Source organism: Phoenix dactylifera, chromosome 4 (assembly GCF_009389715.1).
Source record: "Phoenix dactylifera cultivar Barhee BC4 chromosome 4, palm_55x_up_171113_PBpolish2nd_filt_p, whole genome shotgun sequence".
NCBI classification, from domain to species: domain Eukaryota; kingdom Viridiplantae; phylum Streptophyta; class Magnoliopsida; order Arecales; family Arecaceae; genus Phoenix; species Phoenix dactylifera.
The window spans coordinates 16316162-16341804 of record NC_052395.1 but is presented as its reverse complement, the minus strand read 5'-3'; the positions used below and the strand labels follow the sequence as shown (position 1 = coordinate 16341804).

Here is a 25643-nt window from a genome sequence, read left to right as displayed (position 1 = left end):
AATCAATCCAAAAGGCAGATGTAACTCCTGGGGTTCAATTTCATGCTATTGTTGTGGCCATTCAATTGATAGATTTCATTCTGGGAGGCAGATTATCTGGACCACCAAAGTAAACGTTTGCAGTTTCTGGAGCTGCGATGCAAGCCACATAGCTGATGTCCTCCAATGGAACAGTTACTTCTTGTGGGCTCTCCTGGCACGATTGGCCGTGTGCTGGTCTCGTGGACCGATGGCGGCTTCAGCGAGATGGCGCTGCTCAAGCGCACTGCATGAGGATTCAACAGGTTTAAAACCGAGTTTCCAAGAAGAAGTTTGTGTTTGTTGCAGCTAAATTGTGGTCGACCGGGCCTGGTCCATTTAATAATTGTTTCTTACCAACGCTACCTTCTTTGTTTCCTGATGGCCCTTGGAGAACCTAGCTATACAAGCCGATCCTACCGATGAAGAGCCACTCGACCAGGGATGAAGTCAACATTCCACCTGCCCCTCCAACAATACGTCTCCTCAGCGTCTGCTGATCCATTGATTATGATTGGTATGAAGCCAACGATGAGAGTAGATACAGGGCATCACACTCAACCCCCCACCGTTGATGGCTTCTGGCCCTACTTGCAACAAGGTCTCTCTATTTATCACCAACACCAGCACCATGATCCCAAAAATCTTACCTCAGATCGACACCATTGCCGGCACCTCTGCTCATCCCAAGATCCTTAAAAAAGAAAATCCCTAGCCATCTTATGTCTCATAATCAGTCATCGTGGCCACACCATGCCTTTCCAGCAACTTTAGTCCCAATTCCCATTCTGGCTCACTTTCCACCGTTGTAGCTGCACAATCATGGTGGTGGTGATGATTGTGATCGTTGCGACCTTGGTGGTGCTAATAGTGACCGTGGGAGTAGGGGTAGGGGTGGTTATTATGGTGGTGGTGGATATGGAATGCTGCCACTCCCTCAAGTACCTTCATGTCGAACACCTTAACAAAATGATGTCCTCTTCTCCTACTTCCTTACTCTTGCTGGCACTGTCATCAAGAAGGAGAATAAGATTGTGACAACATCGAAGAGCCAGGTCTTGGTGAGGAGGTGATAGGCGTTGTCAAGGAAATGGGGAATCTTAGTGCTAGCTAAGATCCAATGCATTAGGATGCTTGTGGTGCTCGAGTGGAAGAGCATGGTGCTCGGCTCAGAAACAGGTATGGGAAGACATTAACTTAAATCTTGCATATAATTCAGGTCTTCTTAACGTGTCTGTCGTTCATTGCATTTTCTTCTCATTTCATAGATTCAGATGTTCACAAGAAATTTATATGTATGAGTTTCTTAAATTTAATCTTTGCATTGATGTGTTAAGTAAAAGAATATTCTTTTGTAGTTTAATCACATTATAATAGTCTGAATAATGCATTTCTCAGCATTGTTTTTTTATTATAGTTGTGGTTGAGCATCTAATTTTCTAAAAAAAATATATAAAATATTTATTATATTTTTAATAAAAAATGTTTTATGCTTGCATTTTGATAGAAAATAATGCTAAAAAATACATCATTCGGACAGTAGCCACGGGAAGGTAGCATTGTTTCCTAGGGCTAGTTCGCCCGCTTCCCGGTGTACCGTTCCGTCTCCGCAAGCCCGGAGGAAAGAACCGTCCCCTTTGGCGCCATCTCCTCTTTCTTCTCCCGCCAGTTTCCTCCCCTTTCCACCCAACCCTAGCCCTAGTCCATGGCCGCTCTCCGGTCGTCTACTACCAAAACTCGAACTCTAACCTCCTCCTCCGTCTTCCTCGACTCCTATAGATCCTACTCCAACCTCTCCCCTCCCACCGCCCCTTCCCTCGCCTTTGATCTCCTCTCCCGTGGCTCCCCTCTCCCTCCGATCCCTCCCGACTTCCCCCGCTCCAAGCTCATTCCCAGGACCCGCTTCATCGTCGACGGATTCCGCTCCGCCGGCGATTTCTCCGTCTCCTACTTCCTCTCCCACTTCCACTCCGACCACTACGCCGGCTTGAGCCCTAGCTGGTCCAAAGGCCTCATCTTTTGCTCCGAGACCACCGCCCGTCTCGTTGTGGAGATCCTCAATATCCTCCCTTTTTTCGTAGTCTCCCTTTCTCTCGGCGAGACTGTGGAGATTGATGGATGGGATGTCACAGCGGTCGATGCGAACCACTGTCCAGGCGCTGTCCAGTTCCTTTTCAAGGCCCACGGGTCCGAGAGACACCGGCCAGAGATGTACGTACACACCGGTGATTTCCGTTTCCGTGATTCGATGAAATTGGATCCCACTTTGTGTGAATTTATTGGTGCTGATGCTGTTTTCTTGGACACAACTTACTGCAATCCGAAATATGTGTTTCCCTCTCAAGAGGAATCAGTGGAGTATGTTGTGAGCACTATCAAAAGAATCAGGGATCAAAATAAGGGACCACGGGAGAGTGTCCTGTTCCTGATTGCTACTTATGTTGTAGGAAAAGAGAAGATTTTGCTTGAGATATCACGCCGGTGTGACTGCTTATTACATGTGGATGGTAGGAAGATGGGGATTTTGTCCGTGTTAGGGTTTGGCGACTCTGGGGTTTTTACACAGGATATTTCTGCAAGCAATATTCATGTGGTTGGTTGGAACCTACTGGGTGAAACTTGGCCGTACTTCCGACCCAATTTTGTGAAGATGAAGGAGCTTATGACAGAGAGAGGTTATTCAAAGGCGGTGGGTTTTGTTTCGACTGGGTGGATGTATGAAACCAAGAAAGATGGCTTTGCGACGAGGGTTAAGGAATCGCTCGAGATTCATCTTGTTCCATACAGTGAACATTCGAACTATGAGGAATTAAGAGAGTATGTTAGATTCTTAAGGCCAAAACATGTTATTCCCACTGTGGGCATGGATGTTGAGAAACTACATGGTAAACATGCTGTTGCTTTGCAGAAGCATTTTGCAGGTTTGGTTGATGAAACAGCAAACAAGCACGAGTTTCTCATGGCTTTCCATCAGAAGCTGGGGGATGCTGATACTATGGCTGGAAATGATGTGGCATCTAATACAGACAAGCAAGACAGTGCAGAAGGAAGGGAGAGTTCATATTCGGAGCCATTGCAATCAGGGGAGAAATCTCATCTGCAAGCCCCATATATGTCAAATGATGAGGACATGGCTGGAGGTATCAAAGAGCTTAAAGATTGCTTGCCATCTTGGGTGACCCAGAATCAGATTTTAGGTTTGCTGAAAAGCTCGGGTGGAGATATTGTTGCAGCAGCTTCGCATTTTTTTGAGCATGAAACCGAGTTCTATGAGCAAGCAAAGGCTGTCACTCTTTCAGTCCCCAGAAATCAAAACAACTGCACTGAAATTGAATCTTTTCCTTCTCAGAAATCTACTCAAGGGCAATCCATATGTGGTTTAAAGAATTATTTGGATAACGCTAAAACACCAACCAGGCAGAAGCCTACATCACCGAGTTCTAATTTGCCCAAAAAAAGGGGTTTAGGTACTGGAAATAAGCCAAAAAAGAAAGGAAAATCTAGCTCAGGCTTAGAATCCAGTGGATGCAAGCAGACTACAATCACCAAATTTTTTGGAAGACTTGAAGCTCGTGCTTCTCATGATGATGGACCTTGTATAGTTACTGCTGATCGTCTTCTGGAAAATGGGAATCAAACGCTAACTGATGCCGATGAAACATACAAACAAGAGTTGGATCAGTTTCTTCAAATAATAGGTGGTTCTATGCAGAGAGACTCTGCTGCCTTATTACTGGAGCAGACAAAAGGAAACATTGATGTAGCAGTTGATATGTATTTCAGTGGTTCTAAGCTTGCATCTGGTAGCAAGGAAATTTTATTTTCTTGCAGTGCCCATGTTGACAAGGATGAGAGCCTTGCTAGTAGTTGTACTTCAAAGGCCAACATTTCTTTTGAGGCAACAACAAACTTGCCTACTTTGTTTGTACGAGGTTCTTCAACAGAGGACACAAGTATAAATAATGTATCATTACCAATTGAAAAGTATTCTCCTGTTGAGCATGGTCTGTATTGCCATTTTAACTAAGTTGGGAAACAATCTGATATTTGATTATTTAGTATAGGAAAATGTTTTACACATGCAATCATTCTGCAGCTTGCTGGAAGGCTGGACAGCCTGCTCCCTACTTGCACCTGGCACGTACATTTGATTTGGTGGAACGAGAAAAAGGCAAAATAAAAACCACTGCGATGCTTTGCAACATGTTCAGAAGGTTTTTCGAAATACTTTGTTTTTTTCTTTCTTGTTATTTGCTTAGTTCTTGTGTCTTTTCTTTTCAAGATTGATGTATTCAAAGGCTTAGTATCTATTGACATTTCCCTCTTCGCATGCAGCTTGCTTGCTTTATCTCCTGATGATGTGCTACCTGCTGTGTACCTATGCACAAACAGAATTGCTGCTGACCATGAAAACATGGTTAGTCTGCATTCCAACATTGGGTTAACCAATTGTACTAGATGATTTACTTCTAGTTTCTTTTCTTAAATGATGTTGCACTACTGTGTTCTGTTCCATGACTCGTTGCAAATTGAAGTAAGCAATCAGGTTTCCCTGACAGATTTAAGCTAACAAATCTAGACCAATCTCAGTAAGAAAAGATTATAGGTTGTATTTTCTTGCTCATATTCTACAGTCTACACCACGCCCACTTTCATCCGTGCCTGGTGAGTGTCTAAAAATTAAATTCAGGTTTGTGTTGATTAAATGAAGAAGCTATCCCACAACAGCTGAATTGGGCACTCCATGGTTAGCATATGGGCCCTTGTGATTGAGGACCCACCTTTTTGTTTATAACTTGTGCAGATGGGACGCGACTAATATTGTGAGTATAGGTTGATTCACCTGTAGATATGAGAATAATTCCCTTATTTTGGGAAATATTTTTTTTTTTAATTAAAAGCAAAGAAGTCTGATCGCTGAATGATTTTTGTGTCAGTGTAAATTATTAAGCTTTGAAATTGTGACTTAATTCCTTTAATCCTTATGCGTCAAAAACCATGAATATTTAGGCTGTCTGAAAATTTTCACTGATCTAATTCCAATATAATCCCAATAAATTACCAACTTTCTATTCTCAAATATCCATCTGGACTCTTATTTGTCCATTAGAATCCACATCTTTCCACTTGGATTACAATATGTCTCCTGATTTTTATCTCTTTGGTTGCAAACAAGACTGATTCTCCAATGAAGTCCAATCTCTCTCTCTCTCTCTCTCTCTCTCTCTCTCTCTCTCTCTCTCCTCTTAAGGTTTTGGGTTTTTTCATCATGTGGTCCAAGATGTGCCAAAAGGAATGACAAAGAACTTGAAGCTGATTGTGAACCTGTTTTCTTTTTAAAATACATTCTTGGGTTTTCTTTTAAAAATTAAAATTTGCCAGGATACTTTTGGATGCTTGAATCTAGTTATTGCTAACCTTTTATCTTATGCTTATATCTCCTGAACCTTATGGTGTTGATGCTTTTGGTTCCTTTTTATTTCTTTCTTTATTTCATTTTGCTTTTTTACGTTTTGCTTATTAAACCTCATCACATAAGCAAATTAATATTTTGATAATTTGATCTGTCTCTAAGTAACCAGTCCTAATCCTTACAGAAATACTGTAAAATGGTTGGCTAATCAAACAACTGAAGAAATCCTATGTTGACCCAATGGTCTCGCTAAAACTTTACAACTAAGGAAAGAAAAGACACATGAGGATTCCAATTTGAAGATTCAAAAGACTTGGTCTGACATTGTATGAAAGGCACATGCTCTAGAGTTTAAATTTCAAAAGCTTCAGGTATTCCTTTTTGGTGCTCTTGTAGTTTTTCTCTGCATTACAAGATAACGAGGGAAATGGTCTCAGCAGCCAGTCAATTGATGGTGTCACATTAAAATGAACGATTTATTATATACTTTTCAATGCAGCTGGGTTTTCTTTAATTTTCTCGAAACTGATTTATGAGCCTTGAATATTTCCTTTATTGGATGCTTAGAGTGTATACATTCCATGACCTCATTCCCCCACATTCTCATGTTATGCTGCATGAATGTGTATTTTTTTTTTTACCTTTTTGAGAAAAGTAACTATTTTAGTCCAACTGATAGGATTGTTGAGCTTTTTGAACTTGATTATGAAAAATGTAGTTGCATTTGTTATAAACTTCAAATCTTCGCTTTTGTTTCCTCCATTGGTCTTACGTATTAGATGATTATCCTTGGGGATGACATGGTGTATAACAATTATTTGGTAATTTGGACCCGCCATCTTCTTTATTTTAAGCTATTTTGTTAAATTTGCCATGCTGCTTCAACAACAAGGAAAAGAAAACAAAACACAGCGTCCTTAGGTGCTGCTAACTTCTTTTGATTTATTACTTCCTTTTTCCTGAGAAATTTTATTTACTATTTCATACTGCATACTGTAATATTAGTAGTAATTGTAATTAGTAACTGCATCATCATCTATGAAGCTAGGAACTAAACATTGGTGGCAGTCTGGTCATAACTGCATTGGAAGAGGCTTGTGGGACAAGCAGGTCTAGAATTAAAGAAATGTACAAAACTTCTGGTGATTTTGGTAGGATGAATTGTAATTATTTGGTAATCATATATTTACACTCAATAATCTTTATTAACTCCTGGATACTCTTTAAAGGTGATGTTGCGCAAGAATGCCGGCAGACTCAATCATTGCTTGGTCCTCCTCGCCCTCTTTCTATTCATAATTTATTTTGTGTGCTTCAGAAGATAAGGTAGCAATCTACAGAATCTAAACTCATTCTGCTAACCTTGTGTAAATTATTTAATTGATTAGCTTCATGCACATCTAATTAAGGAAATTCTATCGTATCAATTTTTATTTCAATTTAAGTAACGGTTTTATTTTTTGACTTCATTTTTTTAGGAAAAGATGTCTTTGTTCAAGCTAAGGATCTATGTTACTCTGATCTCACGTAATCATTCCAGTTAATTTTGTTTTAATTGTCAGCTTTTAAAAAGTAATGTTCCTTGGTTTATGCCTGGTATCATATGTAGATAATTTAATTGTTATATGCTAAACTGTTCCCCCTTTGTTCTTTGGACAGATATTATTGATATGGTTGTGTATGATAATATATGATGGTTACATGTATAAATTTTAGTTTCATTTGATAGGCTTTGCATATTGATTTCTTGGTTAACCGAGCAGCCATTAACAGGATGGAAATAAACTCAATTCCAGCATTCACCTGTTCTTTTCTTTTTTGTTTCGTCTATCGTAACATTCACTAGACAACAAAAGTTGAGAAGGTGCTTCTAGTAACTGTGAGACCAACTATATATTGCAATTGATTCAATTAAACTTTACAATAGTGCTTCTAGTAAAAACTTCTTTTAGATGCAGAATGACAGCATCTCATGCGAACAATTCTCAAACAATGCAAATGCTAAAGAGGCCAGAAATTGAAATCTGGAAAGATGTAAATGGATACAAGAAACCCCCAAAAATTACATTGAAGTATAAATGTCCGAACTCTGAAATTCTAAGACAAATAAGGGTCTACTGGGATCCATGAACTCTTTTAGAGCTTTTGATCAACCTTAAAAAGAAATTAGGGAGAAAAACTTTACCTCATATATATGATATTAAACTTTTGCTTAAGAATAGGCTGCATTTTGACTTTTTCGGATGGAGACAAAATGAGTAAAAAAAGCAACATGAACTGAATATGCTATCCCATTGTCATTTTCGGAAAATCAGATGGGAAGCGAAGGAGCAATCACTTCATAAACATGGTAAAACCAATGCCGGCTTAAGTAGAAGTTTAAGCTGTGCAGCCTTGTCTGCCACAAGGAACTGGTTGGGGAACTCGTATATTATATCTCTTCATCGGTTTGTTGTTCTGATGAAGTTGAATAGACGTGAAATGAGGATACCTGATCTCAGCAAAACTGGATGCTGGTAGAGTTGCAATCCAGATCAGCAAGATATTTGTCAGAGATAAAAAGAATGAGCAGATGATTGGACAATTACGGAGAGAGAAAGCTGATATGACACGGTGAACGCACTATCAGGAATCATATAACATGTTTAGAAGCCGTGTCTAGTAAGAAGAGTGAGACATTCATTATGACATTGTTGTATATCTATACCAAGAGTGCAGCCATGATAGTGGTTACCGCAACAGAAAACCAGGGAGGATTTTCTATGATGATTACATAATGCATTTATATATCAACCAGGTATATTTGCATTAGTACCAAGCCTATCTGATTTTGGTATAATATATCTTCTTTGACATCAACAATTGCAAAGTTTTGCAATAGTTAATTGCATAGGTTTCGGTGTATTCCAGATGTTGACGTGATAAAAAGTTAATCCTATGTTAATTTCTGGATCAGCTGAAATATGGAAGTCCATTTTCCTGTTGTTGGGAAAGTTTTATTGCAAGCTTCAATGGCTGTGGTGCATCTTTTTGGTAGTCCATTAGAGCTCAATGCCATAACTATTTGGTTTTGGGTATAAATTCAGTTCTTCTTTTGATCCTTGTGATTTTTCTATTTATCGAGTGCCATAATAAACTATTTGCATGTACAATGATTTGTAGACGTGTTTATTTGTCTTGCTTTTTGTTAGTGTTACAACAGGTGCTGGAAGTGCTATTCGAAGAAAAAATCTTGCTGTAAATCTTATGCGTTCTTGTAGAGAAATGGAAATAAAGTTTCTTGTTAGAACTTTGGTAAGAAAAATCTTCAGATTTTGATTAATAAATGGCAATCCCTTAATTTTTATCAACATTTCACTTTAGCATGGGAAGCTCACTATGCTCGTAGTTCACTGTAAAAGCCACAAAGGCACTCAGTTCTCATATTCTCATGTTTCCTTATGATTTTTTTATATTAGTTTTCACATGCTACTTACATTTACCTGTATAGGTTCGTAATTTGCGTATTGGAGCTATGATGAAAACCATTTTACCAGCACTAGCACAAGCTGTGGTGTTGAACAGCTACTCTCGAACGCAGCACATGGGATCCCTGGAGAGCCTAAAATCGCAGCTTCAGGTTTGATATTTTCAGCTTGGAAAACTGAATTTAGCTCTATACTGACAGAAAATTGATTGCTTCTAAAACAAACTCTGTAATAGTTTGTATTGAAACTCGAACCAAGCCATATTCCATCTTATGGAATGGCTTATGGATCATGACCTGATTCTTCAAAGTTTGCGTTGTTTTACAACCAGCATTAATAAGACTTTGAATGGCCAAGTCCTGGCCAAGGTGAACTCCGAACTACAGAGGGCCTCCTAAGAAACCTTGAATAGCCAGTTGGCAGTCAGTGGGGATCTACCTTTAAATTATGCAGGTGACACTTGTCAGATTTATATCTGATTTTGTTATGCAAGGATTTAATTACCAGTTCATACCAGTGAACTGGTTTGTACTAGCTGTACCAGATCAAACTGGTTGGATACCAGTACCAAAGCACCCTCTACTGGATCATACCAACATATGGTTTTCACCTCTATTTTGCTCTCCTGGCTCGAAGAGATATACTATGTATCAGATGCCATATGGTATCGGTCCATACGGTACCATCAAGGTACTGATATGGGTAGTATTGGTACTCTAAACCCTTAATAAGGAGGTTGATCTTTCATTTTTTGGTTTCTTTTTTCTGTTAATCAGTTATACTCTTGATGCTTTAAATTATCATTTTACTTTTGAATATAAGAGCATAAAATATTTGACCTTAAAAGGACATTATCGTCTTCACTCTCAAATCATTTTATTCAACTTATGCATGCACGTGCCAACTATTGGAACCTATATTAAATGCATTTTCTGTTTTGTGTGAATATTATTTTCTGGGGTGACCAGACTTTGTAATTATCAGTAAATGGGACAGAGATTTTATTGTGAATTTTGGCCAGTTTTCTTGAAGTGATAGCCTTTTATAAAGTTGGTTGCTTGAATTGATAGTTATCTTTGCCAGGGCATCTCTGCAGCAGTTGCTGAGGCCTACAATATACTTCCAAATTTGGTGAGTGTTTCTTTATCAAGTTCCAGCATGTTATGCTATTTTGCACCAGTTCTTTGAAGCATGAAACTGGACATCTAACTGGAAGATGTGTTTCTATGTGTATCTTTGCTGAATATCTCCATGGGGTAATGAATACATCACAACAGTATGATCATTGTTGTTGATGCATAGGATATGGAAGTCTTTCATTAGCAAACAGGAAGAAGACTCTTCTATGTGATGTGTAGTCTCTTTAAATTGCACCCTTCATGAAATGTGTCTTGTTGTGCATGTCTTCGTTGCTTCTCTCCTTCACTAGTAAAAATTTGCTAAACTAACAAGTAGCCTTCATCTATTTCTCATCTAGCATAGTCTCAGAAGTTTTTTCACTTGATACAAAATGATCGACCAAACCAACCTAAACCGTCTAGTTCTGGGAGCGGTTCGGGGCATACCAATCCAAACCAGGTGGAATCGGGTCGGTAAGGCCATCTAGGTCAGAGAGTGGCCCAAACTGGCTCGAATCATTCCGAGCCAGGTAGAACCGAGTGGATCTGCTTGGTCCGGGCCACCCTGTGATTAATAAGAAGTCTATGGGATGACCTTCTCCTATATTTTCTTTAAAAATTCAGCTACCAAGGGTGGGTTTTGTGAGGATAAATTAGGGAAGAGGGATGATCTGTCATTTTTTAGCTCAAATCCAGGTACCATCCTCTCCCCCACTTCGATCTTTTTTTTTCATTTTGTATGCCTAAAATAAGCTAAAAATTGGTAAAACCAAGGAAAATCATGCCAAAATTTTGTAATTTGCCATGATTTCGTGATATGCTGTAGATCTAATATAATTTTCAATGATCTTGTGATATGTTGTAGATCTAACGAGATCTATACATTCAAGAAATCGTGATTTTTCATTGATAGTGTAATTTTTAGATTAAAAATATATATCTGGTTTAATAATAATATATATGAAATAAAATGACATTAAAATACTCTTAAATTCATAATTTAAAGATCCATAAATGTTAAAATGACCTCAGAAACCACAAAAAGTATAAAAAAGGCAAAAAATATTGAACCAGTATGCATCTACATGCCGAGTGTTGGCATGCTTTGGCTTGGTACTATACCATATCAGTACCTCAGTATCAAGATTGCGGACCTTGTCCAAAATTTCAGGGGATATTTCTAACTTGATTGCAGAAGTTTTATGGGTTGATACCTGCACATACAAAAAGTTGCTATATTTTTGTATTGTGGCATGGTCACATGACTGTAGGGATCATACTATAGTTGTACGAAAGCCTTCTTTTAATCTTCTAATAGCAAGATGGCCTCGTGCATTCTTAGTGTGTGATCACTGGCCTACTTACCGAGCATTAGCTTCATTGCATTCATGGTTCCTTGCTCTAGGGCTTCACTTTATATGAATTCTGATGCTTACTATTGAAGTTAGAAGGCTAGCTTTGAGGAAGGCAAATCAGTCATTGCTCCAAACAGAATAATCTTCACTGAACTAGAAATGACATGTGTGTTAAGATTAATTTGCATGAAGGATTGGCATAGACCATTAGCTCTCATGGAACTAAAGAGGGGCTCCAGCATGATACATTCTTACATGAGAGAACACAGGCGGAGATATGTGGTAGAAAAGAAAAGATATATATAGCTATGCCAGTTTGTATGGTACATCATCAAATGAAAATAGTAAATGCATTATGACCGGCAATTGTTAAATTGTAAAAGGTTTGTCACATTCCAAATTTTGAGACTGTTAATTTATTGTTTTACCACATTTGATTTATGGTTGTGCATGCATCAATATTGTCATATTTGTGTGTCTAAACAGGATTTGCTTATTCCTTCTCTTTTGAGCAAGGGCATTGATTTTTCAGCATCGACTTTAACAATGGTGCCAGGCACACCAATTCCTCCTATGCTTGCTAGGTAGTTTTTTTTATTTATATATATTTTTTTGTTGTTTTTTTTTCATGTTTTATGCTTGTGGATCCTTTTCACATGTTTTATGTCACAGAATTACCAATGGTGTTTCACAAGTGTTGAAGTTATTTCAGGGTAGAGCTTTCACCTGTGAATACAAGTATGTTGATCTCTTTTCAATTAACATGTTTTTTTTCTTTGTCAAGCAACCATTGTGGTCCATTTTGCAGGGAAAAACAGAAAGTATATGCTTATTGACATATTACATCATTTGGGACAATGATATGTTAGGATTGTGTATACCCAGTAATGTCATCAAAATCTTGTTTGGAAGAGAATAACTTATCTTATTGTGGTGACTGTTGAGAGAAACCTGATCAGAAAAATATATGTGGTAGTAGGCAAGAAATTGTTACGGTAGTTACTATACTTATTTGAGTACTTTTAACTGAAAGGACAAACACCTATGTCTTTCATGTACACATACTTGGGGAATTGCTATATATTTTGAGCACTAGTACCCATATCGGTACCTTGCATATACCGCACAGACCGATATGGTAGTCTACTGGCAGACAGTATGCCTCTTGTTGTTGGAACAGCAAATCATGATATGGTACCAGTAAAGGGGTTTCCCGGTACTTGTATGGCTGTACCTTGTCGGCGTGATTCAATATGGCCAATGCAAACTAGTATGCACCAGTACTTAGATCCCTTCTTTATACCAACAGGTCACAACTCACAACTGATGATGCTTTGGTTATGGAGCCAAAATGCTTTATGAGTCATTAGATTCCAGAAACCACATGATTGATGATATCATTTAGATCACATGATTGAAGTTTTACTAGTCTAGATGTTTCCTAACTATGATAAATTCAAAGTTTTCGTAATATGTTCATTTTTTGTGCACTTGATCTTGTAGTTGTAGGTCTTGATCAACAATGTAAATTCTTAATTTAGAAAGAAAGAGATGGAGATAGACTGATAGAGAGATACTTGGATTCTATTTTAAATGTAAAAACCTGAATCTTTGCAATCATGATGCCATTCAATCATATGGATTCATGAATAGAATGTTACAAACAGGTTAGTATAATTTTCTCTTTCCCTCTCACAGCTCTCCCTGTTCTGTTTACTGTGCTCGTAGACCTGTTTTCTTCCATTTTGAACTGTTTGCATCATGAGAACTGTTGCTTCCTTCATTAGGGCTGATTACTACACTAGCTTTCCATACCATTGCATTCTATTAAGCCTCTAAACCCCCATAAAAAGCCCTATATGTCTTTCTCCTTCCACCTTTTCTAACCTTTGTGTTGTACCCCTATCCCTCCCTTCTCTTGTATGGTCATTATAGGCAAAAGATATTTGAAAACATATGCCCTTCATAGTATATTATAACATGTGACAGAAGAGAATTAAGCTTTCCATTTCTTGACTCCATAAAAAGCAATTTAATACTAGGTAGGGTTGCATGCTCCATTCATGACCCATTGGCTCTGCATACAGGTAGTTGGCTACCCCTTGACATGTTTCATGGAATGGCGTAGATAAACATATTGTTACAAAAGGTCTTACCATAACTACGAATAGAATCGTTGAATATCAGAGAATTGGTAGAGTTGGTTGATGTAGCGTCTAGTAATATCTTTCACTTCGATGGCCATGGTATCTTCTGTATGTGATACAATTTCATAAAAGAAGATACATACGCGACAAGTTTTAATGGAAGCATTGATTTTGAGAACATATCACAAGGTTTTGTTAGCCATGAACTTAAGCTATAGTCCTTGTACCATTTGGTTAAACAACTGTTGAGTACACTAGTATTGACTCTTAGGAAAAAGCTGTCCTCTGAACTAAGTGACCTTTACATGCCATACAGGCATACACTGTAAGAAAAAGGTTCGCCATGATTATTCTATTTTCCTATTATTCTTAAAAAGTTATGTAGTGTACATGTGTATGTATACAGCTCTACTAATCATTTATTGTTTTGCTTCAGATATGATGGTCAACGTGCCCAAATTCACAAACTAGCAGATGGATCTATACGAGTATTTTCACGACACATGAAAGAATCAACATCTAGATTCCCGGATTTGATACATATAATTAAGGAAATATATAAGCCTGAATTCTCAACTTTCATACTGGATGCTGAGGTAACCTAAGAGTTTGTAGAATTTTAAGTTGTCGGCTTTTTTAGCAAAGCGTTATTTAGCTGGCACCTTGTTAAATTTGTGGTCACGAATAAGCTTATGCATCTTTCAGGTTGTAGCAGTTGATAGGAAGAATGGCTGCAAGCTTATGTCTTTCCAAGAACTGTCATCACGGGAGAGAGGAAGAAAAGATTCGTCAATCACAGTGAACAGCATTAAGGTATTATATTTTATAAAAAAAGAGAAATTAGGAGAGAAAGGACGGTGATGAGTGGAGGAAGGGGCTTGGGGCTTTTCAACCACTAAATGTTGAAATGTTCACCAAAAGCTCAGGATTTTAATATACTTAAATAATCAAATGTTAGCTTGTAGTTTCTGTTGGCTACTGTGGTCTATTTGTAGGTATATGAAGAAAGTAGAAAACCCTATGACTTATGTATAAAATGTAGAAGAAATAATAACAACTTCAATTGCAGGCTAAATAACTCTGTTATTATTACTTCCGAGTTACTGATTTTTTGGTAATGTTTTAGATTTTGTAATGCTTAAGGTCACCACTAAGTGGTTGGGAGTATATATGCTGTTCCATGGAATGTTGATCCTGATTTTAATGCCTATATATTTCATCTAATATTTATCTGGGACTTCAAGATATGTTCTAACAGTGAGCCCCTGTCTAGATGGTCCATTAACTTCATTTAGACTTCCTTACCATGGTTAATTGGATCTTAACCACGGTATGTTGGTTTGGTTTGTTAATTCCTTGTCATAGAGGTTAGATACTTAGACAATTCACAACACCTTGTGTTTTACAATTTGTGATTGTCTTCCAGCTTCACTGGCAAATAACATTAACTAAGAGGTGCTTGTATGTTGATTTTCTAAAGTTATAAGTTTTTCTGGTTAGCATTTTCATCGTGATCTGATCTGCAAGACTTGTACTTCAAATAGGTTGAAAACTCTAGTATTTTATCCTTCATGTAGTTATTTCTTGCAGGTTGATATTTGCATCTTCATCTTTGATCTCATGTTTTCTAATGGAGAGCGGTAATGAACTAACTTTTTCTTCAGTTTCAGTTTTAGATCTTCATTGTTTTCCTTATTTTATTGAAATTTGAAACAAAAGCTTTGATTCCATAAAAGAATTCCCTTACAATTGAAACGTGATGCAAATTTAATACTTTCTGTTTGCTTTAAGTTGATACTATAGTTGCATGCTTGTTAATGTAACTGGTGTATGGAGGTAAACCGTGCTCTTATTTGAACTGCAGTATAGTTGACATAGTGTAAGTGCAGACATCCCTTTTAATTGAGCCATTAACAATTCTGGTTGGCATGGCTACTTAGCAAGATGCTTCCATAGAATCAGCTGTTTATTAGTTGTTATCTGCACAGAAAGTTTAAAAGTTACTTCCGTCTGTCTGTCCGCCCGTCCGTCCTTCTGTCCTGTCTATCTAGCTATCTTTCTACCTACAGGGAGGGGTATAGTATGGGTTCTACCTACAGGGATGGGTTATAGTATGGGTTTGTTGGGAATTATTTAAGGGATTTTTAATATCTCTAGAAATTGACGTCCGTCCGTCCTGTCCTGTCTGGCTATCTGTCTTTCTACCTATAGGGATGGGTTATAGTATGGGTTTGTTGGGAATTATTTGAGGGATTTTTAATATCTCTAGAAATTGATGTTAAAGTAATGTGGAGCATTTTTGTTAACTGGATTGAGGAAATGCGTCTGCAACAAATCCACTATTGGAGGTAATAATCGGTTACAGTAGGCAAAGCCTTTATATGTACATGTGGATCAACATATGTAAGTAGACATGTCCATTACTGACAGTCCTTATCTTGACAGAGGGTTTGCTTGATGGAAACAATGTTGTAAAATGGATCCTCATGCAGAAATTCATGATTTCTGATAGATTAGATGTGAGGAAGTCTTATCATGATCACAAATGCAAAAGACCAAATGGTGGCAATCTTGATGTCCATGGCTGCTCATGAAATGGAGGATTTCGAGCAACTTGCATGTCACTAGTAATCATTGGTGTTTGATGACCTAGTCAACCTGTCCAACCTGTCACCCACCAACTAATGTGGGTTGACTCATACCAAGACCCGAATTTTTGCAAACCCGCCAACCCATTGTCAATCTGTTAAACCAGATGGCTGAACCCACTTGAATTGCCCAGCCCATCAACTGTTGACGCACCCAGATTTGTAAATAGAATGAAGAATCTTCAAGACGCTCCCTCGGTCTTGCTTATTTCTATTTCAGAAGGACAAGGGCTTGATGGACATAGAGAGGAGAATCGCTGTTGCCAGATCTAGACATGGGGCTGATTTTGACACTTGCAGATCAGGAGAAACTGCCTTCTCCTGATCATGGCATGAAATGGTTGTCATCCACTGAACCAAGCAAGAGGATAGTGGTTGCTGGCAGATCACTGGAATGATGAAGATCATCTCTGACTTTACAAAGGAAGGCCCCTAGATTGGCAGATTTAGGGAGGGAAAGTGGTCTCTGACTTTCAATCATCAATGGCCTCCAATCTCTTCTCTTTCTCTCTCTCTCTCTCACATGCACATTTACCAGCACAGGTAAAAAACAGAATAGGAGCAGAGAAGATATCTGAAGTGCTCTCCTTCTCTTTTTTCTTCTTTCCTCCTTATTCTCTTCTTCCTCACTTCTGCACTTGTTTGAGACTGGAAAGATTACTGAAACCAGAGCGATTAGGGATGGAAAAGAGGATTTAAAGGCTAGGCCTGGTTGGGGAGCAGTTGACGGTGATCAAACCGACACGGCCATCCTAGCAGTTGGACTGGGTGAGCAGGTTCAGAACATTGATGATCATCTGGACTGAAGCGGTGGTGAGTGAAACACCTAAATTTGAGCAGGAGATGGTACTCTTTATGACCAAAGATAGTTCCCTAAACTTGGCCATCTTTTAATAAGCTTCACATTGGAGGAGGAGACAGTGACATGCTTCTTGCTTTTTTAACATGTGGGAGTTTAAAAAGAAGATTGTCATCATTTGAATTCTGGACCATGTTTTGTGCATGAAGAAAAATGCAAGGAAGCAAGCATGATAAAAAGGATGGCGGTGATTAAGAGAAGAATGATAGCATACTCCTACAGATCACCATAAGATATTTCTTGCTACATGTACCAATATATGAATTAAAGCAAACTTTGCATGCAATTATTATATGTCTGAAACTTAAAATTTGATTAACTTTAGAACTTTTAAGAACTGAACCAAGTAACGAGAAAGGCAATTGTGAAGCTGTTTGTTCATGGTTGACTGCGCTTGCCTTTGATACAGCTTGGTGAAGCGCTCATAAGCATCTTTGCTATTATAAGATCAAGTTGCGCGAAGCTTGTTTTCAGTTGTCCTGTTAGTCGTGTCATCATTCTCTTTGATTGTGTGGTTTCTTAGGATCCTTAAATATGGAAATTTGTTTCTTGAATGTTGAAAATCCTAAAAATCTTTGTTTATTTTTGTTTCATGGTCAATGTTGTAGTGTATATATACATAATGAAATGATTGATTTGGGATTTGGTAAGTTCAGGTTGATAAGAAGCCTTGTTTTTGACTCAAATTGTAAAGTCATATGGTCACTAGGATAAGTTGAAAGTCCTTTAAGGATGAGGAAACAGTCTTTTAATATTGTTTTAATATTGAATGGTGGTCTTCCAAAATGATCAATTTTGGAGGTTATATGAGTTCTTTCGATGAGTTAGTGGTGGATCCCACATATTTTTTTCTTCTTGTTCTTCCCCTTCTCTTCAGACACAAAACATTACCCCACATTACATGTGACACCACAAAACCATTTGCGTCAATCGGTATAAGAGCCTAAGGATCTAGCAATTGAAGGATTGGGTCTATCTTCTATGGCGTGTTAACGGACATGGAATGCGACCAAATGCTTCAGCAATTTGAGAAAATCTTTGTTAGCGTAATTGCCATCTCGGTGGCTTAGAGAGACAAATGGATGAGATTTTGAAACAACCTAGACATAATAAATCAATGGAAGAGTCTCCAAGGAAGAAGTACGGTGCTTGTGATATAGATAGCAGTGTGTCTTAGCTAACAAACAGTATAATGACTTTGGGAGACCACAATGCTTGATCCTGTTTTTTGAAGTGGCTGACTATTAATATTCCATTTACACAATGTTGGTTGTCCAAACACATTAGGTTTCATGAATTAGTATATTTCGTTACAGTATTTGGTTAATAGATATGAGTAGATATTAGTTCTTCGTGGAGTTGTTCATATGAAAGCATCGTAATGCATTTGTAGAGTTCTGATGAATATTTAAAATTTTAATTTCCTTACCATTACATGAATTACTAGGTTGCATATCAGGTATTTTAAGCAACCTTTTTTTTCTTTTCCAGACTGTTGGAATTTCCGCTCCGTCAAAGGAGGAAGTGTATGTTTTACCTTAAGGCAATCAGAATTTATGGCTTCATAATCTATACAAAATATAACCATCTATTGCATATCATTACAATTATAAAATGTTCTGTAATATCTATCTGCATTGTAACATTGCAGGTATAAAAGATTTGTTTCATAGTGAAAAGATCGGCTACCTAGAATTTGCAAGGGAAATAACGGTAAGTAAAAGGCCTTCACTTTACATATGTATGCATTCTTTGTATTTTTTTAAAAGATATAGCTCTTCTTTATCACGTTTTATTTTATTCTGTTCTCTCTAGTTCTATTTGAGAAGGTGAAGGACTTAGATAGTATTTATACTACTTGTAGTATGTGAATATCTAATGTTTGCTATCTATAGGTGGAAGCAGAAGAAGCATTTCTGAGCAATCAAAACACATTGACCAAGATAAATTCATTTTTTGAAGATGCATGCAACTCCTCGTGTGAAGGAATAATGGTGAAAACTTTGGATGTTGATGCTGGATATTTTGCATCAAAACGTAGTGAAGCCTGGCTAAAGGTATTCAACTTTAGCATTGGATACTAGGACATAAGTTATTACAATAGGATGACTGCAACGGTTCCTTGCCGTGAACTTTTACCACTTTGCTGCAGGTGAAACGTGACTATGTAGAAGGATTAGGTGATTGTCTTGATTTAGTTCCTATTGGTGCTTGGCATGGGAACGGAAGAAAAGCAGGATGGTACAGATCAATGAACTTTTTCCTTTTCTATTGCATCCTTATGATATATACTGGTTTGGAACTTCTAGTTTTAGGGGGGATAAGTTTGTTTATTTTGATTCCATGATTCAGGTACAGTCCTTTTCTAATGGCATGCTACAATCCTGATGCTGAAGAATTTCAAAGTGTGTGTCGTGTGATGTCAGGTTTCTCAGATTCTTTCTATAAAGAGGTAAACACAATTTATTTCTGCATACATAACCATGAATGCATCAAGAAGTCTGATAAAATCTTAATGAGGCGTGACTACAATTTTCAATTCTGGATATCCATTCATTTAGAGGCCCATTTCCATACATATTTAACTATTTATTTTGGTGTTTGTCATTGCAGTAGGGACCAGATATCTAGACTACCCTAGTCAGAAATGAGAAACTGAAGCTATTGTCGAGGAATTTTATGTTTAGGTAAAAGACAACTGATGCATACCATTTGAGATTATTAACCTTGAGTCATTAATAAGTCGTGGTCATCAGTGTCTTTTTTGTCAAAACTCATCTCTGGGATTAGATAGGAAAAATTGTCCCTTAAGATGAATTTAAATGTTAGGAGAGATAAACTGATGAAAAAAATAAGCGGTACAAATTATAGAATAAATGTTTAAAATATCACTGTAGACCCCTTTAAGTAATAATGACAGGATTAGTTATTCCAATATATAGGATTAAGGGGCTGAGATCTCTCTTCCTTCTGTATATATATTGCATATCCGAATTTTGAAACACTGATTGCCTAAAATTTATGAACGCAGAAAACAATACAGATTTCTGAAAGTCTTGTTCATTCAGCATTTGCTGGTGAATACATTGCTTAGATGTTAATCAAGTAGTATTTCATAATTGGGCTCCCAGATGAAGGGTTTTTTTTTTTTTCTGGTGAGAAGTTTTTGTAGATGTTAACCAAATAGCATTTCATAATTGGGCTCCCAGATGAAGGAATTTTTTTCTGGTGAAAAGATTTTGTCCAAGAAGCCACCTTACTATCAGACAGATGAGTCGCCTGATCTATGGTTCCCTCCGGAGCTTGTCTGGGAAATACGGGGCGCAGGTATATGAAAGTTTCTGCTCCTTAAAATTGTATCTGTTATAAGTGAATATTTCAGTGTCAACACAATGCCGACCATTTCGTTTGTCAGACCTCACAATCTCTCCAGTGCACCATGCTGCTGCTGGCTTAGTTCATCCATCTCGAGGTATCTCGGTGAGACTACCGAGGTTTGTGCGTCCTGTATTGGACCGAAAGCCAGAGGATTGCAGCACGTCAGCTGATATTGCCTGCATGTTTAAGTCTCAGACTAGAAGGATGGAGGTGAGCAAGGAAGACTGAAGTGCTTCCCTTTTTATGCTGAGGGACTTTTGTATGGTAGCAATGATCTGGGAAAATTTATCCTCATGTATTCAGTTTGCCTGAATTCATCCTTAAGCTATGCTTGTAAATAGTAGGTTTTGCCTTTTTTTTTTCGCGGTTCATTTTCTTATATATCTAGGTGAAATGGGCTGGAAAGATTTTTTTTTTCTTAATTTTTCTGGTCACATTAAAAATGGATTCTGTTCACTTCCTGTTGATACGAGGAATACCAACCAAGAGTAAATGCCTTGTATAATTCATTATGTCGCTCTTGAAATGCTCTGGTGTCGTTTAGGAATCAAAAGTTGGACTGCCATCTTTTCTCTCGGTTTTTGTAGAGAAGTCTCTCCCACATTGAGTTCTAGAAATATTACAGCCAACAGTTTAACAAGGTTATTGATCTGGAAGGGAAAATCTGACAACCAAATCACCCATTGAACGGGCCATGTTAGCATGGAATCAGCAGGCAAGTTCCCCTTCGGTGGATTTGAGATGTACAGTGGTGTATGTTGGTTGTGAATGAAACAGATTAACACTCCAGCGATGGTTTTTGTTATGGTTCAAATCTGGCCCGAGGGTGACCATGCCGGTGGAGCTGAGGGAGCTGCCGGTGCTGGAAAGGAAAAGATGGGAGCCACCTCCTGCGCAACGACCGCGATCCTGCACAAAGCCTCACCGGTGTTTTCGGTGAGGACCTTCTGACGATCAAGTTAGAGTGGGTAAATTTGGTTCAGTCAAAGGTCCTTAGAAATTACCTGACTGAGCTATTTATAGCCTCGGTGGAGTGGTCCAGGTGACGGAGGTACTGTCAGTTCCCATTATGAGGAGGCATAGCTCTGAGCCGGATGGCACGCAACTCAGGTTGGCTGGTGATGTGCGGTACAATCTGTTCTTGAGAACGGTAGGGTGTTGACAGTCACAACAGGGTATGGCCGGAATAGACAGGGTGCCGTCTGATTGTCGTTGGCCGATTATAGAGACATGACGCGACAGTGTGGTGGAGTACGGCCACGTAGGTGTGCGTAGGCCTGCATATGGGTGCGGTCGTTGACGAGACTGAGCTCGTTAAGTAGTCGCATCATACGTTTGACGAGGTCGGCTTGGCGGATACTGGGAGTAGCCCGGTTTTTCGGATTTTGAGGTGTGCTCGAAGGAACGCCCTGAGCTCGAGGGTCGGAGCGTATTGCTAGGGGTTTGGCGTCCCGAACTTGGTCGGGACGGGTCGGTATTTGTCTGGAGGCACTTCGAACTTGGTCGGAGGAGTCTGCGAATGTCTGGAGTTGGTGGAGCTTTAGACGGAGTTCTGAGGATGAGCTGGTCTTGGGCCAAAGTGAAGATTCGGTCAATCATCGTTGGTGTTTACTGGGCCGAAATCAGGCAGCCTTTTAGTTGTAGGCTGGACGATCCATTTTTCCCTCTATCAATTCCTTTTAAGTATTGCGAGGCTGAAGATTGTTATGGTATTTGTAAGTCCTGTGACTATATCTATTTTCATATTTGTTTTGGATCAGATTTGGACATAGATCGGATATACAAATATGGATCTGGATACAGATGTTAAGGGTTTTTTTTTCTGGATTTAGATATGCTGGATATCCTAATTAAAGTATAAAGTCTAAACCCAGCACCTAGTAGCTGGAGTTGTCAGATTAGTGCCCTTCCCTTTGTTCCGGAGACCCTATCCACTACACTAATTTGCTATGATGTCTTGAAATAATGATGCGATATGCTTATTTAAAATGACTTTCATACTTAGTAAAATAATTAATATTTTTATAAATAAGCAATACTTTTCAGGTATAAAATAAAAAAATATAGTTCATTTTATTATTTAAGATATTTTTAAAACTTTACCATCCAACATAATTTTCAACAGTATATATAAGTTTCCCGTAATTTTTTTCCCGAAAAATTAGAGGACTCATGATTATTTTCTATTTAGAGTAGCATAGAATAAAAACCCATGTGGTTTAAAGCATGTAATTAACATAAAAATTATTAATATTTTATTAATATTTCTATTTTAATTTTGATATGTTTTAATATGAATCTGGTTCAAACAATTGACCATGCTGTTGGACCAATCATTAGGTGATTGGATCCTTGGCTAGTTAGGTCTTAGATCCATATTTGATATCTATATCTCATCTCTTAGTTACGAGTGCATCGTATGCATTTTTCATATAGCGATCCTATTCCTATACTTTATAATTATACTATAGATATTAGTTGTTATCATTAAGCTATGCTCAATATTCAATTGATATATGAAATAATGTCCGACTCATCCGTATTTGGATAGAATAATGTGGATATAACATCAAACTTGCGTCCACATCCATCTATTTATAATAAATATAGATATTAATTTAGGTATTTGGTTAACATCTATATTCTATTCATTTAATATGTATGTGGATAATCCGTATCTATTTAATATAATACTCTATTTAATATCAAACTTGTATCTATATCTATTGAAGATAGATATGGATAATAACTTTGGTATGCATTTAATATCTGTATTCGAAGTTTTATTCAATAAAAAAATATGAATATGGATATAGACATATCAATATCCGGATGTTTGTAGCCCTATCATATGGGGCTTTGTGCATAAGTATCTGTATGAACTTATGTTAAGTCACGAACTTTGTCTATAGCTTTTGCAACTCAAAGAATTAAAATAATATATTATTAAAAAATAAAAAATGCACGCATCGTTGCCTTTGATCATTAGCGATCATTATTCACTCTTCATTGTCCTATAAATTTAGCCATTACATATATACTTTCCAATTCAAATTAACATTAATGTGCCTATTTTTCTTGTATCAATTATTTTCTTTTTCAGTAAATCTTTTCTTCAGAAGTATATCATTCATTTCTTTTCTATTTCCATTAAAAAAAAGCACTCCTCTCCTCTCTATTTGCTCTTTAATGGATGATGTATAAAATAATAATAATAATAATAATAATAACGAAAAGTAAACTAAAATGAGGGGAAGGTTATCAAAACTCACCCCAACGTCCAAACGATCACACTATCCGGAATATCCCGATCAGCGCCCTACATCAGATAAAGCCCGCACTTAAATAACGCACGTGCACTGCACGCGCCCAAGACTCGTATTTAATGGCATCTCCCTCCCATTCCCGCCCAGAGACCGGGAGAGAGAACGAGAAACCGAGAGAAGCAGAGGAGTCATATCCGCGTCGATGAGGTGGGCGGCGGCCGCGTTCGTCGTCTTCTTGGTGGCTCTCTCCTTCGTCGGCCCCAGCGGCCGTAGCACCCAAAAGAAGCCCAACCCCTCCTCCTCCACCACCACCAATGCCTCCTCCAGTTCGGGCCTTCCCAAGTTTCTTTTTCGATTCCAAGAAGACGAGGAGGAGGCTTCCTCCTATTCCTCCTGGTCGGCGGCGGCGGCGGCAGGTCCATTGGAGTACGATTTCTACCGCGAGAAATGCCCACAGGCCGAGGAGATCGTCAGGTCCACCACGACTCAGCTCTACTCCCAGAACGCCAGCGTCGCCCCCGCCCTCCTCCGTCTCCTCTTCCACGACTGCTTCATCCGAGTAAAGGAAAACCCCTCCTTTCCTCTCTTTCCCTTGATCTTGATCCAATGCGTTTCTTTGACGTCAAGATGCGATCTTGGTTGCGATTCTTGAAGGGCTGCGACGCTTCAGTCCTCTTGGACCGCATCAATGGCTCCTCCTCGGAGAAAGACGCTGCCCCGAACCACACCCTCAGGGGCTTTGACGCCGTCGACGCCATCAAGGCCCGGGTGGAGGCCGTCTGCCCAGCCACCGTCTCCTGCGCCGACATCCTGGTCCTGGCCACACGAGACGGCCTCGTCCTGGTACAAAACCCTCATCTCCTTCTTCCCCTCTTCGATTCTTGGCGATTCTTGATTTAGGATTTCGCGTTTGGGAAGGCCGGAGGGCCCTTCTACCCGGTCCTGACGGGAAGGAGAGACAGCGAGCGGAGCTTCTTCGACGAGGCCCAGCTCCAGATCCCCGCCCCCGACGACAACTACCCCCAAACCCTCGCCAATTTCGCCAGCCGAGGCTTCACCGAGCGCGAAACCGTCAGCCTCTTAGGTTCCCTTCTCCCCACTCCAGAATCGCAAACACTAAGAACCTAAAAAAAACCCACCTCTTGAGGTGATTCTCTCCTTCCCGCAGGGGCGCACAGCATCGGGAAGCTGCACTGCCGGTTTTTCCGGCACCGGCTGTACAACTTCTCCGGGACCGGCGAGCCGGATGGGTCGATGGACGTGGAGATGGCGGCGGAGATGCGGGCCGCGTGCGGGGCCGGCGACGGCGCCGCCGCCGCCGTGGGTTACCAGCCGGAGGGGCGGTTCGGGAACCACTACTACGGGCGACTGCTGGAGGGGCGAGGGATTCTCCACGCGGACCAGCAGCTGACGGCGGGCCGGACGGTGAGGTGGGTGCAGGCGTACGCGGCGGAGGGCGACTCCGGGCTGTGGGCGTTCCGGGCCGACTTCGCCCACGCCATGGTCAAGCTCTCTGGGCTCGGCCCCCTCTCCGGATCCCAAGGCCAGATCCGGACCCGTTGCTCTCAGCCGGTGTGAATCTTTGATTCCCACGACTGATGGTGAACTTTTGTTGTGAATCTATGCTTCCCAAGACTGATCGCGAATTCTTGTTACTCGTAAGAAAAATTACTCCTACGTCTAATGATCACCGTTTTTGTAAATTTTCCCCAAGAGAACCATTGTTGAGCCTTGTGAGACCTGAGCAGGGCCTGTTTGGATGGCCGGGAAATTTGTCCCTCAAATGAGATGTGCTTTGAGATTAGGGTTTATCATAAATTGGGGATTTGTATGACAAGTTTTTGCCAGACGGCATATAAAAATCGGGATAACTGACTCCTATTATGAGGCAAGTTCCCAAGTTCCAATCATTGTAGGACTCTAAATGAATTTTTTTTCTCATTTTTTTGTTAACATCTTGTCGAAAACCTACTA

General features: G+C 39.2%; 2 protein-coding genes across 9 annotated transcripts; both read left to right on the top strand.

The window, feature by feature from the left end:
- The first annotated feature begins 49 nt into the window (after positions 1–49).
- LOC103705614 (DNA ligase 6) lies at positions 50–20912 on the top strand. Of its 8 annotated transcripts, none has more exons than XR_005511560.1 (20): positions 73–4022; positions 4115–4232; positions 4354–4435; positions 6480–6582; positions 6661–6757; positions 8623–8725; positions 8922–9050; positions 9982–10029; positions 11858–11955; positions 12044–12109; positions 13955–14114; positions 14224–14331; positions 15109–15158; positions 18517–18551; positions 18677–18738; positions 18921–19082; positions 19178–19266; positions 19378–19477; positions 19642–19712; positions 20235–20352. XR_005511560.1 is itself a non-coding variant. In XM_008789404.4 (20 exons), the coding sequence occupies exons 1-20, from the start codon at positions 1724–1726 to the stop codon at positions 20629–20631; spliced, it is 4218 nt and encodes a 1405-aa protein (XP_008787626.2). In that variant the 5' UTR covers positions 78–1723; the 3' UTR covers positions 20632–20912. The 8 variants fall into 8 exon arrangements, 3 of the variants coding, with proteins under 3 accessions (XP_038981602.1, XP_038981601.1, XP_008787626.2); XR_005511561.1 differs by having other exon boundaries at positions 19639–19712; XM_008789404.4 differs by lacking the exon at positions 19642–19712 and adding an exon at positions 20441–20912 and having other exon boundaries at positions 78–4022.
- Positions 20913–23687: 2775 nt separating this feature from the next.
- LOC103705665 (putative Peroxidase 48) lies at positions 23688–25636 on the top strand. The gene is made up of 4 exons (XM_008789472.3): positions 23688–24228; positions 24324–24512; positions 24588–24753; positions 24838–25636. The coding sequence occupies exons 1-4, from the start codon at positions 23872–23874 to the stop codon at positions 25245–25247; spliced, it is 1122 nt and encodes a 373-aa protein (XP_008787694.2). The 5' UTR covers positions 23688–23871; the 3' UTR covers positions 25248–25636.
- Positions 25637–25643: the final 7 nt, after the last annotated feature.